Source organism: Mustelus asterias, unplaced genomic scaffold (assembly GCF_964213995.1).
Source record: "Mustelus asterias unplaced genomic scaffold, sMusAst1.hap1.1 HAP1_SCAFFOLD_731, whole genome shotgun sequence".
Classification (NCBI taxonomy): Eukaryota; Metazoa; Chordata; class Chondrichthyes; order Carcharhiniformes; family Triakidae; genus Mustelus; species Mustelus asterias.
This window is the reverse complement of record NW_027590680.1, coordinates 115,891-130,773: the sequence shown is the minus strand read 5'-3', so window position 1 is coordinate 130,773 and position 14,883 is coordinate 115,891. Positions and strand designations below refer to the sequence as shown.

The 14,883-nt window shown below is 47.9% G+C and overlaps 1 protein-coding gene across 1 annotated transcript in view; it reads right to left on the bottom strand.

Moving 5' to 3' along the window:
- Positions 1 to 736: 736 nt before the first annotated feature.
- Positions 737 to 14,883, bottom strand: part of LOC144487311 (uncharacterized) — a 15,260-nt gene continuing 1,113 nt past the window's right edge. The window contains 3 exon segments of the mRNA XM_078205388.1: positions 737 to 1,351; positions 11,391 to 11,775; positions 11,777 to 12,296. Coding sequence (XP_078061514.1) covers positions 737 to 1,351; positions 11,391 to 11,775; positions 11,777 to 12,296 — 1,520 coding nt within the window.

The window sequence follows — 14,883 nt, the reverse complement described above, 5'->3', positions numbered from 1 at the left end:
TCTATTCTATTCTATTCTAAGCTCATCATTCCAGGGATCATTCTTGTGAACCTCCTCTGGACCTTTTCCAAAGCCAGCACATCCGTCCTTAGATATGGGGACCAAAACTGCTCACAATATTCCAAATGGGGTTTCAAATGATTTGAAACATCAGTGTGACTGGAAAGACACCAACACACACATACAAACACACCTGAGTGAGAGTGTTCCAGTGCACTGACTATGGAAAGAGCTTTAACTGGTTACCCATCCTGAAAAAACATCGCACCATTCACAGCGGGGAGAGACCATACACATGCGTGTGGATCAGGCTTCAATTGCCTTATCTGGAGAGATATAGGGAAGGCTGTCCTTTATTCAGCCATTAAACTTACTCTGGACCAATGCTTTATTTATTTACAACAACCGTTACCTCTCCCTTTCTCTTTTGCTCCAGGATATTCTTTTCCATGAGCTGCATTTTTCCAGTTCTTTCTGCATTTATTTTAGGCCTGCATGTAGTAGGGGGGGAAACACATTATTTACAACCGGATAACATAAACGTCCTTCATCGCCTTATGTGGATCATTTCAGTGGAAATGTGCTCTCCCAGGCTCAAAGAGTATCAGCATTGGAAGCAAAGTTGGGAGAAGGGCCAGTCCAGCAGAAAGAAACCCTCCGACCCTCCCACTTCACCAACTGTCAGAATGAACATGGTTCAGTCCTGGATGTGATTAACAGCAGCATCCAACCCGTGTCAGCAATTGTGAACCCGCTGGTGTCTCAGCAGGGATGTTGACCGAGTGAATCCCTTCCCACACTGAGAGCAGGTGAATGGTCTCTCCCCAGTGTGAACTCGCTGGTGTGTCTGCAGGGTGGATAACTGAGTGAATCCCTTCCCACAGTCAGAGCAGATGAACGGTTTCTCCCCGGTATGAAACTGATGGTGTCTCACCAGGGTGGAGGAATCTCGGAATCGCTTCCCACAATCAGAGCAGGTGAATGGTCTTTCCCCAGTGTGAACTCTCTGGTGTTTCTGCAGAGTGGATGAATCTCTGAATCCCTTTCCACACTCAGTGCAGATGAATGGCCTCTCTCCAGTGTGAACTCGCTGGTGTCCGAGCAGGTTGGATGACTGAGTGAATCCCTTCCCACAGTCAATGCAGATAAAAGGCCTCTCCCCTGTGTGAACTCGCTGGTGTGTCCGCAGGTGGGATAACTGAGTGAATCCCTTCCCACAGTCAGAGCAAGCAAACGGCCTCTCCCCGGTGTGAATGCGTCGATGACTTTCCAGGCTTGATGGAGTAATGAAGCCCTTCCCACAGTCCGCACATTTCCATGGTTTCTCCATGGTACAGGTGTCCTTGTGACTCTCCATATTCAAGAATCAACTGAGGTGTCCACACACACAGAACACGTGTAGCGTCTTTCCCGGTTCCAAAGGGTAATGTTTTGAAAAACTGTGTAACTAGTTAAAGCTGAAACACTCTCACTCAGATGTGCATGTGTCTCGGTGCTTTTCCAGTCACACTGATGTTTAAAATCTTCTGTAGCAGACAAAATAGACAAACATTTCTCCTTCAAGATTCAAAGCTGATGATATTCAGCTCCCAATGAATTGAGTGACTGTCAGATGTTGATGTGACGTTTGGTTCGAGATTTCTGTCTGTAAATCCTCACCTTCTGATATCCTGTAAAAGAGTTTACAAAAGTCATCATTGTCAGAACAGGATAGAAATTCAAAACAGATAATTCGAGTTTCTACGGAGCATTCTTTCCTCTCTCATTTGGCACAGTGGTTAGCATTGTTCTCTCAGAGCACCAGGGACCTGACTTTGATTCCCAGCTTGGGTCACTGTCTGTCCGGAGTCTGCACGTTCTCCCCGTGTCTGCGTGGATTTCCTTCGGGTGCTCAGGTTTTCTGCCACAGTCCGAAAGACGTGCTGGTTAGGTGCATTGGCCATGCTAAATTCTCCCTCAGTCTACCCGAGTGTGGCAACTAGGGGATTTTCACAGTAACTTCATTGCAGTGTTAATGTAAGCCTACTTGTGACACTAATAAATAAATAAAATCCCAAAATCTGAAAATCTCCATCTCAGACACTCTCCCTCCATTCTCATTCTGCTGTATCCAATATTCACCCTCCCAATTCTAATGAATGAGTCGTGCTGATCTATCGATACAAGGTTCTGGAGTCAGACACCCAAACATTTTAATTCAGTAAATGTACATATATCTCTCCAGATGCACAATTAGCTGTACAGAAAATGTTTGATAGAGAGTGCTGTATCTTTTAATCAGAGATAGAGTGGGGGATGTGGAAGGAAGAACTTTATTTAGACAGCGATGGGCATAATCAGAAAATCACACCAGTGGTGGAAGTGGAGAAAAATAATTTCAAATAAATTGGGTTGGATATTTGAAGGAAATAAACATGGAGGGAAACAGTGTTATAGAGGAGGAGTGGGATTGACTATATTGTCCTACAGAGAGTCGGCATGGACTCGAGTTACTGACTGGACTCCGCCTGTGCGGTAATGACTCTGACTAGAAATTTATAATGTAGCTACAGTGGTATATTACAAGACTAGAAATAATAAATGTATTTTATCACAGAACCACTATTGTATATCTAATCTGTACCATGTAACAACATTAGATGTATCTCTGTCCTATATTTACTGTCTCCTTAAATGTCAGCCATCTCCTGATGTTCCCGATGGTGAGAGAGTCCAGAACGAGGGGTCATAGTTTGAAGATAAGGGGTAAACCTTTTAGAAATGAAGTGAGAAGAAATGTCGTCACCCAGAGAGTGGTGAATGTGCGGAATTCACTACCACAGAAAGTAGTTGAGGCCAAAACGCTGTGTGATTTCTAGATTAAATTAGATAGAGCTCTTGAGGTTCAAGGGATCAAGGGATATGGGAGGTGGGAGGGGGATCAGAATATTGAATTTGATGATCATAATGAATGGTGGAGTAAACGCAAAGGGCCGAATGGCCTACTCCTGCTTCGGGTTTCTATCTCCTGGGGAAACCAGTCCTTTAATTGTGAACATTAGGAAAGGGACCTTTCAGCCAGACAAATCAGCGTGTCAAGCTGAGGGAGCAAAGGATGTCAATGTCTTTAAGAGAGAGAGAGAGAAACCTGGGCCAACCTTTCCAGAGTCTGCAGCCTCCCTGGATTCCTTGCCCTTCAGTTGCTGCAAGTCCCCAGTTTCCCCCAGAATGAGAAAAGAAATGGACAGGGGGAGAAAATAAAGTGTTTTACTCACAGATGGTGGTTTCTTTTTGTTTATTACAAATACGTTAATACAAAACAATTACAAATACACAAAGAACAAATGTGAAAAAAATACATTACCAATGGCTAACGCCATCCATTTATCAGTTACTACCTTCCATTTCGGAAGGGTTCATCGTCAATTACAGTTTTCCAGGGCATTGCCCTCAAAATACACCTCCATTTACAAATCATAATCTACAAATCTACAAACATGAACACAACACTACAACTGTACACAACAAAGAATAAACACTGAAGCATAAGGGCACCGTCCCCTGGGTTTGTCCACCTGCCGGGGGATGCAACCCTCCAGTGGTACTCATATCCGGGAGTTACACCTTACGGATGTTCAGCCGGAGGGGGGAAATGGGGAAACCACCCCGCCTACTCAATCCGGAATCCCTTCCGGAATTTCAGCCGGGGCGGTGGGAGAGTCTCTCCAGGGTACTCAGTTCGGGCCTGCCTTCCCAATTTTTCTCCCGGAGAATAAAAATCCCTCTGGTGTTTCTATGTCCGGGGCTTCACCACCCAGAACTTTCCCCAAGTGGATGTCACACCCCCCGGGGGTGACTCTATCCAGAGGGGGATGCCCCCCAGGCCACAAATAACGCAAGAAAATAGACGGGGGCCGGAACAAACCACCAACTATCATAACAGGAAAACCACATATTACAATAACAAACAATCCATGAACAACCATACAATTGTGAAACATTTCGGAGGCATCGCCTTCCAGAGCTTCGCCCATCAACATTCCACCGTCCGAAGTCGACAACGCTCAACTACAGTCCTCCAAAGTCCACCACTCCGGGCCAGAACTTCCAAAATCACACCCACTGGGGCTGCACCGTCTGGGGTCACACCTTCCGCGGCTGAACCTTCCGAAACCATAGTTCCCAAATGGCTCCTCCCTGGCTTGGGTCTTCCGAGATTGCATCTACCTGGGCCACGCCTTTCAAGGCACAGGAATCCCAGCGAGAGCAGCATTCAACAAGCCCCAGCCGAAACAAAAAGTTCTTGCACAAGTCACGAACCCAAGCACTTGAAACAGAAACTTCACGCCGACCAAGGCGTTCCTCCCAGCGGCCACATTTCCAAAAGCTCACCGCAAGGCGCGCATTAAGCCCGCCTTGAACTCCTTATCCTCTGCCCGCCCCCTGCCTGGAGCACACCATACTGGCCAACACGCAAAGCGAACGGCCAATATGGTGGACTGGCTGGACAATCCAATCTTTCCCACTCACAGATGGTGGTTTCTTTTTATTTATCACAAATACGTTAATACAAAGCAATTACAAATACACAAAAAATACATTACCAATGGCTAACGCCATCCATTTATCAGTTACTATCTTCTATTTCGGAAGGGTTCACTAACGGTCATAGTTTTCCAGGGCATTGCCCTCTCAATACACCTCCAATTACAAATCATAATCTACAAAGTGACAAACATTAGTACAACACAACAAGAATAAACATTGCAGCATATCCGCCGCCCTCCAGGGCACCGCCTCCCGGGTTTTTCCCCTGCCGGGGGATGCAACCCTCCAGAGGTACTCAGGTCCGGGGGTTCCACCTGACGGATGTTCGACTGGAGGCGGGGGGACAGGAAAACCACCCCGAACCTACTCAATCCGGACTGCCTTCCGGATTTTCGGCTGGGGCGGTGGGAAAAGCTCTCCGGGATACTCAATTCGGCCTGCCTTCCCAATTTTTCTCCCGGAGAACAAAACCCCCCCCGGTGTTACCCCTCTGGGTGCCCCGGACACTTTCCCCAACTGGATGTCACACCCCCCGGGGGTCACTCTATCCAGGGGGGGGGGGGGGATACCCCCCAGGCCACAAACAATGCAAAGATTTTCCGTTGGTGAGTACAAACACGATATTACAAAACAATTACAAATAAACAAAGAACAAATCTGAAAAATACATTACCGATGGCTAACACCATCCATTTATCAATTACTACCTTCCATTTCGGAAGGGTTCATCATCAATTACAGTTTTCCAGGGCATTGCCCTCAAAATACACCTCCATTTACAAATCATAATCTACAAATCTACAAACATTAACACAACACTACAACTATACACAACAAAAAATAAACACTGAAGCATAAGGGCACCGTCCCCTGGGTTTGTCCACCTGCCGGGGGATGCAACCCTCCAGTGGTACTCATATCCGGGGGTTACACCTTACGGATGTTCAGCCGGAGGGGGGAAATGGGGGAAACCACCCCGCCTACTCAATCCGGAATCCCTTCCGGAATTTCAGCCGGGGCGGTGGGAGAGTCTCTCCAGGGTACTCAGTTCGGGCCTGCCTTCCCAATTTTTCTCCCGGAGAATAAAAATCCCTCTGGTGTTACTATGTCCGGGGCTTCACCACCCAGAACTTTTCCCAAGTGGATGTCACACCCCCCGGGGGTGACTCTATCCAGGGGGGGATGCCCCCCAGGCCACAAATAACGCAAGAAAATAGACGGGGGCCGGAACAAAACACCAACTACCATAACAGGAAAACCACATATTACAATAACAAACAATCCATGAACAACCATACAATTGTGAAACATTTCGGAGGCATCGCCTTCCAGAGCTTCGCCCATCAACATTCCACCGTCCGAAGTCGACAACGCTCAACTACAGTCCTCCAAAGTCCACCACTCCGGGCCAGATCTTCCAAAATCACACCCACTGGGGCTGCACCGTCTGGGGTCACACCTTCCGCGGCTGAACCTTCCGAAACCATAGTTCCAAAATGGCTCCTCCCTGGCTTGGGTCTTCCGAGATTGCATCTCCCTGGGCCACGCCTTTCAAGGCACAGGAATCCCAGCGAGAGCAGCATTCAACAAGCCCCAGCCGAAACAAAAAGTTCTTGCACAAGTCACGAACCCAAGCACTTGAAACAGAAACTTCACGCCGACCAAGGCGTTCCTCCCAGCGGCCACATTTCCAAAAGCTCACCGCAAGGCGCGCATTAAGCCCGCCTTGAACTCCTTATCCTCTGCTCGCCCCCTGCCTGGAGCACACTATACTGGCCAACACGCAAAGCGAATGGCCAACATGGTGGACTGGCTGGACAATCCAATCTTTCCCACTCACAGATGTTGGTTTCTTTTTGTTTATTACAAATACGTTAATACAAAGCAATTACAAATACACAAAAAATACATTACCAATGGCTAACGCCATCCATTTATCAGTTACTATCTTCTATTTCGGAAGGGTTCACTAACGGTCATAGTTTTCCAGGGCATTGCCCTCTCAATACACCTCCAATTACAAATCATAATCTACAAAGTGACAAACATTAGTACAACACAACAAGAATAAACATTGCAGCATATCCGCCGCCCTCCAGGGCACCGCCTCCCGGGTTTTTCCCCTGCCGGGGGATGCAACCCTCCAGAGGTACTCAGGTCCGGGGGTTCCACCTGACGGATGTTCGACTGGAGGCGGGGGGACAGGAAACCCACCCCGAACCTACTCAATCCGGACTGCCTTCCGGATTTTCGGCTGGGGCGGTGGGAAAAGCTCTCCGGGATACTCAATTCGGCCTGCCTTCCCAATTTTTCTCCCGGAGAACAAAACCCCCCCCGGTGTTACCCCTCTGGGTGCCCCAGACACTTTCCCCAACTGGATGTCACACCCCCCGGGGGTCACTCTATCCAGGGGAGGGGAGGGGAGGGGGGGGGATACCCCCCAGGCCACAAACAATGCAAAGATTTTCCGTTGGTTAGTACAAACACGATATTACAAAACAATTACAAATGAACAAAGAACAAATCTGAAAAATACATTACCGATGGCTAACACCATCCATTTATCAATTACTACCTTCCATTTCGGAAGGGTTCATCATCAATTACAGTTTTCCAGGGCATTGCCCTCAAAATACACCTCCATTTACAAATCATAATCTACAAATCTACAAACATTAACACAACACTACAACTGTACACAACAAAAAATAAACACTGAAGCATAAGGGCACCGTCCCCTGGGTTTGTCCACCTGCCGGGGGATGCAACCCTCCAGTGGTACTCATATCCGGGGGTTACACCTTACGGATGTTCAGCCGGAGGGGGGAAATGGGGAAACCACCCCGAACCTACTCAATCCGGAATCCCTTCCGGAATTTCAGCCGGGGCGGTGGGAGAGTCTCTCCAGGGTACTCAGTTCGGGCCTGCCTTCCCAATTTTTCTCCCGGAGAATAAAATCCCTCTGGTGTTACTATATCCGGGGCTTCACCACCCAGAACTTTCCCCAAGTGGATGTCACACCCCCCGGGGGTGACTTTATCCAGGGGGGGATGCCCCCCAGGCCACAAATAACGCAAGAAAATAGACGGGGGCCGGAACAAACCACCAACTATCATAACAGAAAAACCACATATTACAATAACAAACAATCCATGAACAACCATACAATTGTGAAACATTTCGGAGGCATCGCCTTCCAGAGCTTCGCCCATCAACATTCCACCGTCCGAAGTCGACAAAGCTCAACTACAGTCCTCCAAAGTCCACCACTCCGGGCCAGATCTTCCAAAATCACACCCACTGGGGCTGCACCGTCTGGGGTCACACCTTCCGCGGCTGAACCTTCCGAAACCATAGTTCCCAAATGGCTCCTCCCTGGCTTGGGTCTTCCGAGATTGCATCTACCTGGGCCACGCCTTTCAAGGCACAGGAATCCCAGCGAGAGCAGCATTCAACAAGCCCCAGCCGAAACAAAAAGTTCTTGCACAAGTCACGAACCCAAGCACTTGAAACAGAAACTTCACGCCGACCAAGGCGTTCCTCCCAGCGGCCACATTTCCAAAAGCTCACCGCAAGGCGCGCATTAAGCCCGCCTTGAACTCCTTATCCTCTGCTCGCCCCCTGCCTGGAGCACACTATACTGGCCAACACGCAAAGCGAACGGCCAACATGGTGGACTGGCTGGACAATCCAATCTTTCCCACTCACAGATGTTGGTTTCTTTTTGTTTATTACAAATACGTTAATACAAAACAATTACAAATGCACAAAGAACAAATGTGAAAAAATACATTACCAATGGCTAACGCCATCCATTTATCAGTTACTACCTTCCATTTCGGAAGGGTTCATCGTCAATTACAGTTTTCCAGGGCATTGCCCTCAAAATACACCTCCATTTACAAATCATAATCTACAAATCTACAAACATTAACACAACACTACAACTGTACACAACAAAAAATAAACACTGAAGCATAAGGGCACCGTCCCCTGGGTTTGTCCACCTGCCGGGGGATGCAACCCTCCAGTGGTACTCATATCCGGGGGTTACACCTTACGGATGTTCAGCCGGAGGGGGGAAATCGGGGAGACCACCCCGCCTACTCAATCCGGAATCCCTTCCGGAATTTCAGCCGGGGCGGTGGGAGAGTCTCTCCAGGGTACTCAGTTCGGGCCTGCCTTCCCAATTTTTCTCCCGGAGAATAAAAATCCCTCTGGTGTTACTATATCCGGGGCTTCACCACCCAGAACTTTCCCCAAGTGGATGTCACACCCCCCGGGGGTGACTTTATCCAGGGGGGGATGCCCCCCAGGCCACAAATAACGCAAGAAAATAGACGGGGGCCGGAACAAACCACCAACTACCATAACAGGAAAACCACATATTACAATAACAAACAATCCATGAACAACCATACAATTGTGAAACATTTCGGAGGCATCGCCTTCCAGAGCTTCGCCCATCAACATTCCACCGTCCGAAGTCGACAACGCTCAACTGCAGTCCTCCAAAGTCCACCACTCCGGGCCAGATCTTCCAAAATCACACCCACTGGGGCTGCACCGTCTGGGGTCACACCTTCCGCGGCTGAACCTTCCGAAACCATAGTTCCAAAATGGCTCCTCCCTGGCTTGGGTCTTCCGAGATTGCATCTCCCTGGGCCACGCCTTTCAAGGCACAGGAATCCCAGCGAGAGCAGCATTCAACAAGCCCCAGCCGAAACAAAAAGTTCTTGCACAAGTCACGAACCCAAGCACTTGAAACAGAAACTTCACGCCGACCAAGGCGTTCCTCCCAGCGGCCACATTTCCAAAAGCTCACCGCAAGGCGCGCATTAAGCCCGCCTTGAACTCCTTATCCTCTGCTCGCCCCCTGCCTGGAGCACACTATACTGGCCAACACGCAAAGCGAACGGCCAACATGGTGGACTGGCTGGACAATCCAATCTTTCCCACTCACAGATGTTGGCGACAGGAGGAAGTTTGAGTCTGTCTGAAGCTCAATCTTCATTCACACAAAGCCCGCGCTCTGATTGGCCAAACTCCTTCCAGTCCTCCAACTCGTTCGTCAATCCCAAAGAAGGTCGGGGGGTGGGATCTGCCCTGCAATTCGCAGCTTCCCTCTCCCTTGGACATGCGCAGTCCCGGGCCGGGGGGAGGGGGAGCTCACCGAGTGGCTTCTCACTCTGGCCGGAGCCGTCAGCCGGTTGCCTGGAAACCTTGGCTCAATGTGGTGTAGGGGGAGGGGAACAATGGGTGGGGGCGGGGCTCCCAGGTCCGCGCGCCCGGGCCTGCTCACTGGAACCCGGGGTGTCACCGCGGAGCAGAGTGATTCCTATTGGCTGATTCAGGGACGACTCCACTGTGACGTCACAAAGGGGAAGTTGGCCAATGATGATGTAATTTAAACAATGCCTGAGATCACTTCACTTCTTGGTCAGACCCCCTTTTCAGTCCAGTGCTACTTGGAGTTTACCGTCAATTCAACAACTATTGGGTTACAAGTCCCTCACAGTTCTGATCACAAATTTATGATAAAATAATTCAAATAATGCATGAGAACGCTTCTTACCGAACTACCGACCACTGTTTGTTGATTGGTCAGACCCCCTTTTAACAGATTCGGGAATCTCAGCCACTGAACACCAGCCCGTCCTGGAATAAGTTTAATTCTAACTCATTCTGAGTAAATATTCTCACCTGGTCCTCTGTTCCCATTGAAATTCAGTAAGACGATTCACAGTTTGGCTATTGCCACTATTTCTGACTGCTGATCTGCCTGGTTTGAACTTGGTGGGCCTGGAGATTTCTAAATCAAAGCAGCCACACATTCTGTGGTTAGAGATTTAGATATACTGTTCGGAATGGTTCATGATTGCAGAAACTGAGCAGTCACAAGAATGTGGTCAAGATAGTGCAGTCCCATAATGCCTCACATTCAATCTGCTGTCCTTCAATTATAACAGAATATGTGGCTGTATGTAGCTGCCTCGGCCACGATCAGCGCCAACACTGCCTTCCTGAACTGCTACAATGCCTAAGGTGTAAGTACACCCACAGAGCTGTTAGGGAGGGATTTCCAGCTACACATTCCACATTTCCTCTAGACTGTGGGTGGATACGAGATTGGTACATTTCATTCAACTGCACCCAAGCTGAGTTATTCAAATCCCTTTATTGTCCAGGACAATATATTCATAATTTCTTAAAAACAGAAATTGAACATTCCCATTTGATTTCAGGTATTAACATATTCTGTTAGTTTGTTCTTTATTGTCAATGTCAGGCTGGGGTTGTTCCTCTTGGAGCAAAGGAGGTTGAGGGGAGATTTGATAGATGTGGACAAGATTCTGACAGGTTTAGATAAGGTGGACAAAGAAAAGCTGTTCCCATTAGCTGACAGGAGAAGGGACGAGGGGGGACACAGATTTATGGTTTTGGGTCAGAGATGCAGGGGGCAGGGGGGCGCGGATGTGAGGAAGAATATTTTGATGCAGTGAATGGTAATGACCTGGAACTCGCTGCCTACGAGGGTGGAGGAAGTGGAGACAATAAACAAGAACAAAGGAAATTGGATGGGCATTGGGAGGTTTCAAACAGAAATGCTGATTAAATATCGCTTAACTTCCTCACACCCTGTCACTCTGTGATCCTTGTGAAATTTAAAACAAGGTATTCGCAACAAGACTCAAAGAGCATCAGCCCACTGGAGGCAGTTGTGAGACCGGCCAGTCCAGCAGAAAGAAACCCTCCGACCCTCCCCATTGACTAACTGTGAGAATGAACAAAATGCAGTCCTGGATGTAATTGAGAGCTGAAACAATAACAGCAGAATCCAACCCCTGGAATCACTCATGAACTTTTTGGTGTTTTAGCAGGTTAGATAATTGACTGAATCCCTTCCCACACTGAGAGCAGGTGAATGGTCTCTCCCCAGTGTGAATGTGCTGGTGTATCTGCAGGTCAGATAATTGACTGAATCCCTTCCCACACGGAGAGCAGGTGAATGGTCTCTCCCCAGTGTGAACTCGCTGGTGTCTCTGCAGGTTAGATAATTGACCGAACCCCTCCCCACACTGAGAGCAGGTGAACGGCCTCTCCCCAGTGTGAACTCGCTGGTGTCTCCGCAGGGTGGATAAATGAGTGAATCCCTTCCCACACTGAGAGCAGGTGAACGGCCTCTCCCCAGTGTGAACTCGCTGGTGTCTCCGCAGGGTGGATGAATCAGTGAATGCCTTCTCACACAGAGCAGGTGAACGGTCTCTCCCCAGTGTGAACACGCAGGTGCATCTGCAGGTCAGATAATCGACTGAACCCCTTCCCACACTGAGGGCAGGTGAATGGCCTCTCCCCAGTGTGAACTCGCTGGTGTGACTGCAGGCTGGATAACCGAGTGAATCCCTTCCCACACTGAGAGCAGGTGAACGGTCTCTCCCCAGTGTGAACACGCTGGTGCGTCTGCAGGTTAGATAATTGACTGAACCCCTTCTCACACTGAGAGCAGGTGAACGGTTTCTCCCCAGTATGAACTCGCTGGTGTGTCTGCAGGACGGATAACTGAGTGAATCCCTTCCCACACTGAGAGCAGCTGAAGGGCCTCTCCCCAGTGTGAACTCGCTGGTGTGTCTGCAGTTGGGATAATCGAGTGAATCCCTCCCCACACTGAGAGCAAATAAATGGTCTCTCCCCAGTGTGAACACGCTGGTGTGTCTGCAGGCTGGATAAATGACTGAATCCCTCCCCACACTGGTCTCTCCCCAGTGTGGCTGCGCCGATGAGCTTCCAGCTCTGATGGGGCTCTGTATCCCTTCCCACAGTCCCTACATTTCCATGGTTTCTCCATGGTGCAGGTGTCCTTTCCTCTCTTCAGTTGAAGGCTCATCCACACACAGAACAGTCCCCTCACCCCTCCCCCCACTGTGAATGGTGTGATATTTATTCAGGCTGTGTAACTGGTTCAAGCTCAGTGCACTGGAACACACTCACTCCAGTCTGGCAGCGTGTTGGCACTTTTCCAGTCACACTGATGTTTGAAATCTTTTCAAGTCATCAGACCGGACAAGCATTTCTCCTCGATTCAAATGCCGATGATATTCAGGTCCTAAGGAATATGACTCTGTCAGATCTAGATGTGATGTTTGAGATTTCAGCCGGTGATTCCTCTTTCAGTATCCTGTAAAACATGTTTGCAGAGATCATCAGTGTCAGTGCAGGATAGAAATTCAGAACACACAATTCTAGTTTCTATGGAACATTCTTTCCTCTCTCCAGACTCGAAACATTGGCTCTATTCTCTCTCTATCTGGGGGATAGCGTGGGAAATGATGCTGCGATAGATCAGCCAATTCTCAATGAATGGTTGAGGCAGTTCGATGGGCTGAATGGCCAACTGCAGCTCCTGTTTCTTATGATTTGTGTGTGGTGGACAGGAAGCAGTGAGCATGGATCTGTCAATCAGCCTCAATCAGCACCTTCAGGAGAATTGGGAGGGTGAATATTAGATACAGCAGAGTGAGAATGGAGGGAGAGTGTGTGGGATGGAGATTTACAGCTTTTGGGGAATGAGAGGAAAGAATGTTCATTAGAATCATAGAATTGCTACACCTTATCAACTGTTTTTGAGCCATCACAATGAATCTCTCTTCTCAAGACACTTATCTCTGACTTGTCTGTGCTGCTCGCAGTCTCACAAAGCAGCTGCCTGTGTGTTGATACGAGGGGCCCTGCTCGGCAAGTTTAATGTTCCATGACTGTGTCTTTAATGACTGAATAACGATAGGAATATGGTCAAGTCAGCTAAATCACATGATGCTTTATATTTCGGTTAGTAACTGTCCATTTTGTTAACATAGCACATTTGGATATATAAATACATATAAAAGCAAAATATTGCAGATGCTGGAATCTGAAACAAAAACAGAAAATGCTGGAAAATGTCAGCAGGTCTGACAGCATCTGTGGAGAGAGAATAGAGCCATCATTTAAATCTGGATGACCCTTCATCAGAGCTCTGACAAAGGGTCATCCAGACTCGAAATGTTAGTCTATTCTCACTCTATAAATATATATAGGACAGCTGCCTCAGCCTTGGCCCACTCTAACACATGCACGAAGCAGTGCTGACTATGTGGAAATGCTCAGATTAAAGTTTCCTGCCTTCTCTTCAACAGCGAGTGAAAATGTTTATCGGCTTGCAGACCTTCAAAGGAGTCAGTGTCTGCTATTTCAGCATGAACAGGATAATCTTCACCTGCGTAGGCCCCATAACATTCTGCTTTTCAGCCTTCACCAGAGGGTGAGCAAGGCCAGATTTCTCCATAGCAAATACCAAAGGCGAGATATGGGGATATGCTATGCAAATAAAGGATTAGCAGAAGTCAATTTTTCATCGAATGCGAAAGGGTGAAAAGGTAGGATTTAATTGGCGAATGTGTCCGTCAACGAAGGATTAGAAACATTCCTGGTTTCTGATTTGCTGTAATTGACTATTATTGCCAAGTTATTTTTCTGTAACATCAGAACCACTTGTGGGTGGAGTTTAATTTAGACAAATGCGAGGTGATGCATTTTGGTAGATTGAACCAGGGCAGGACTTACTCAGTTAATGGTAGGGCGTTGGGGAGAGTTACAGAACAAAGAGATCTTGGGGTACATGTTCATAGCTCCTTGAAAATGGAGTCACAGGTGGACAGAATGGTGAAGAAGGCATTCGGCATGCTTGGTTTCATCGGTCAGAACATTGAATACAGGAGTTGGAATGTCTTGTTGAAGTGGGACAAGACATTGGTAAGGCCACACTTGGAATACTGTGTGTAATTCTGGTCACCCTATTATAGAAAGGATATTATTAAACTAGAAAGAGTGCAGAAAAGATTTACTAGGATGCGACCAGGACTTGATGGATTGAGTTATAAGGAGAGACTGGATAGACTGGGACTTTTTTCTCTGGAGCGTCGGAGGCTGAGGGTTGATCTTGTCGAGGTCTATAAAATAATGAGGGGCACAGATCAGCTAGATAGTCAATATCTTTTCCCAAAGGTAGGGGAGTCTAAAACTCGAGGGCATAGGTTTAAGGTGAGAGGGGAGAGATACAAAAGTGTCCAGAGGGGCAATTTTTTCACACAGAGGGTGGTGAGTGTCTGGAACAAGCTGCCAGACGTAGGAGTAGAGGCGGGTACAATTTTGTCTTTTAAAAAGCATTTAGATAGTTACATGGGTACAATGGGCATAGAGGGATATGGGCCAAATGCGGGCAATTGGGATTAGCTGAGAAGTTTTTTAAAAAAAAGGGTGGCATGGACAAGTTGGCCAAAGGACCTGTTTCCACGCTGTAAACCTCTATGACTATGTGTA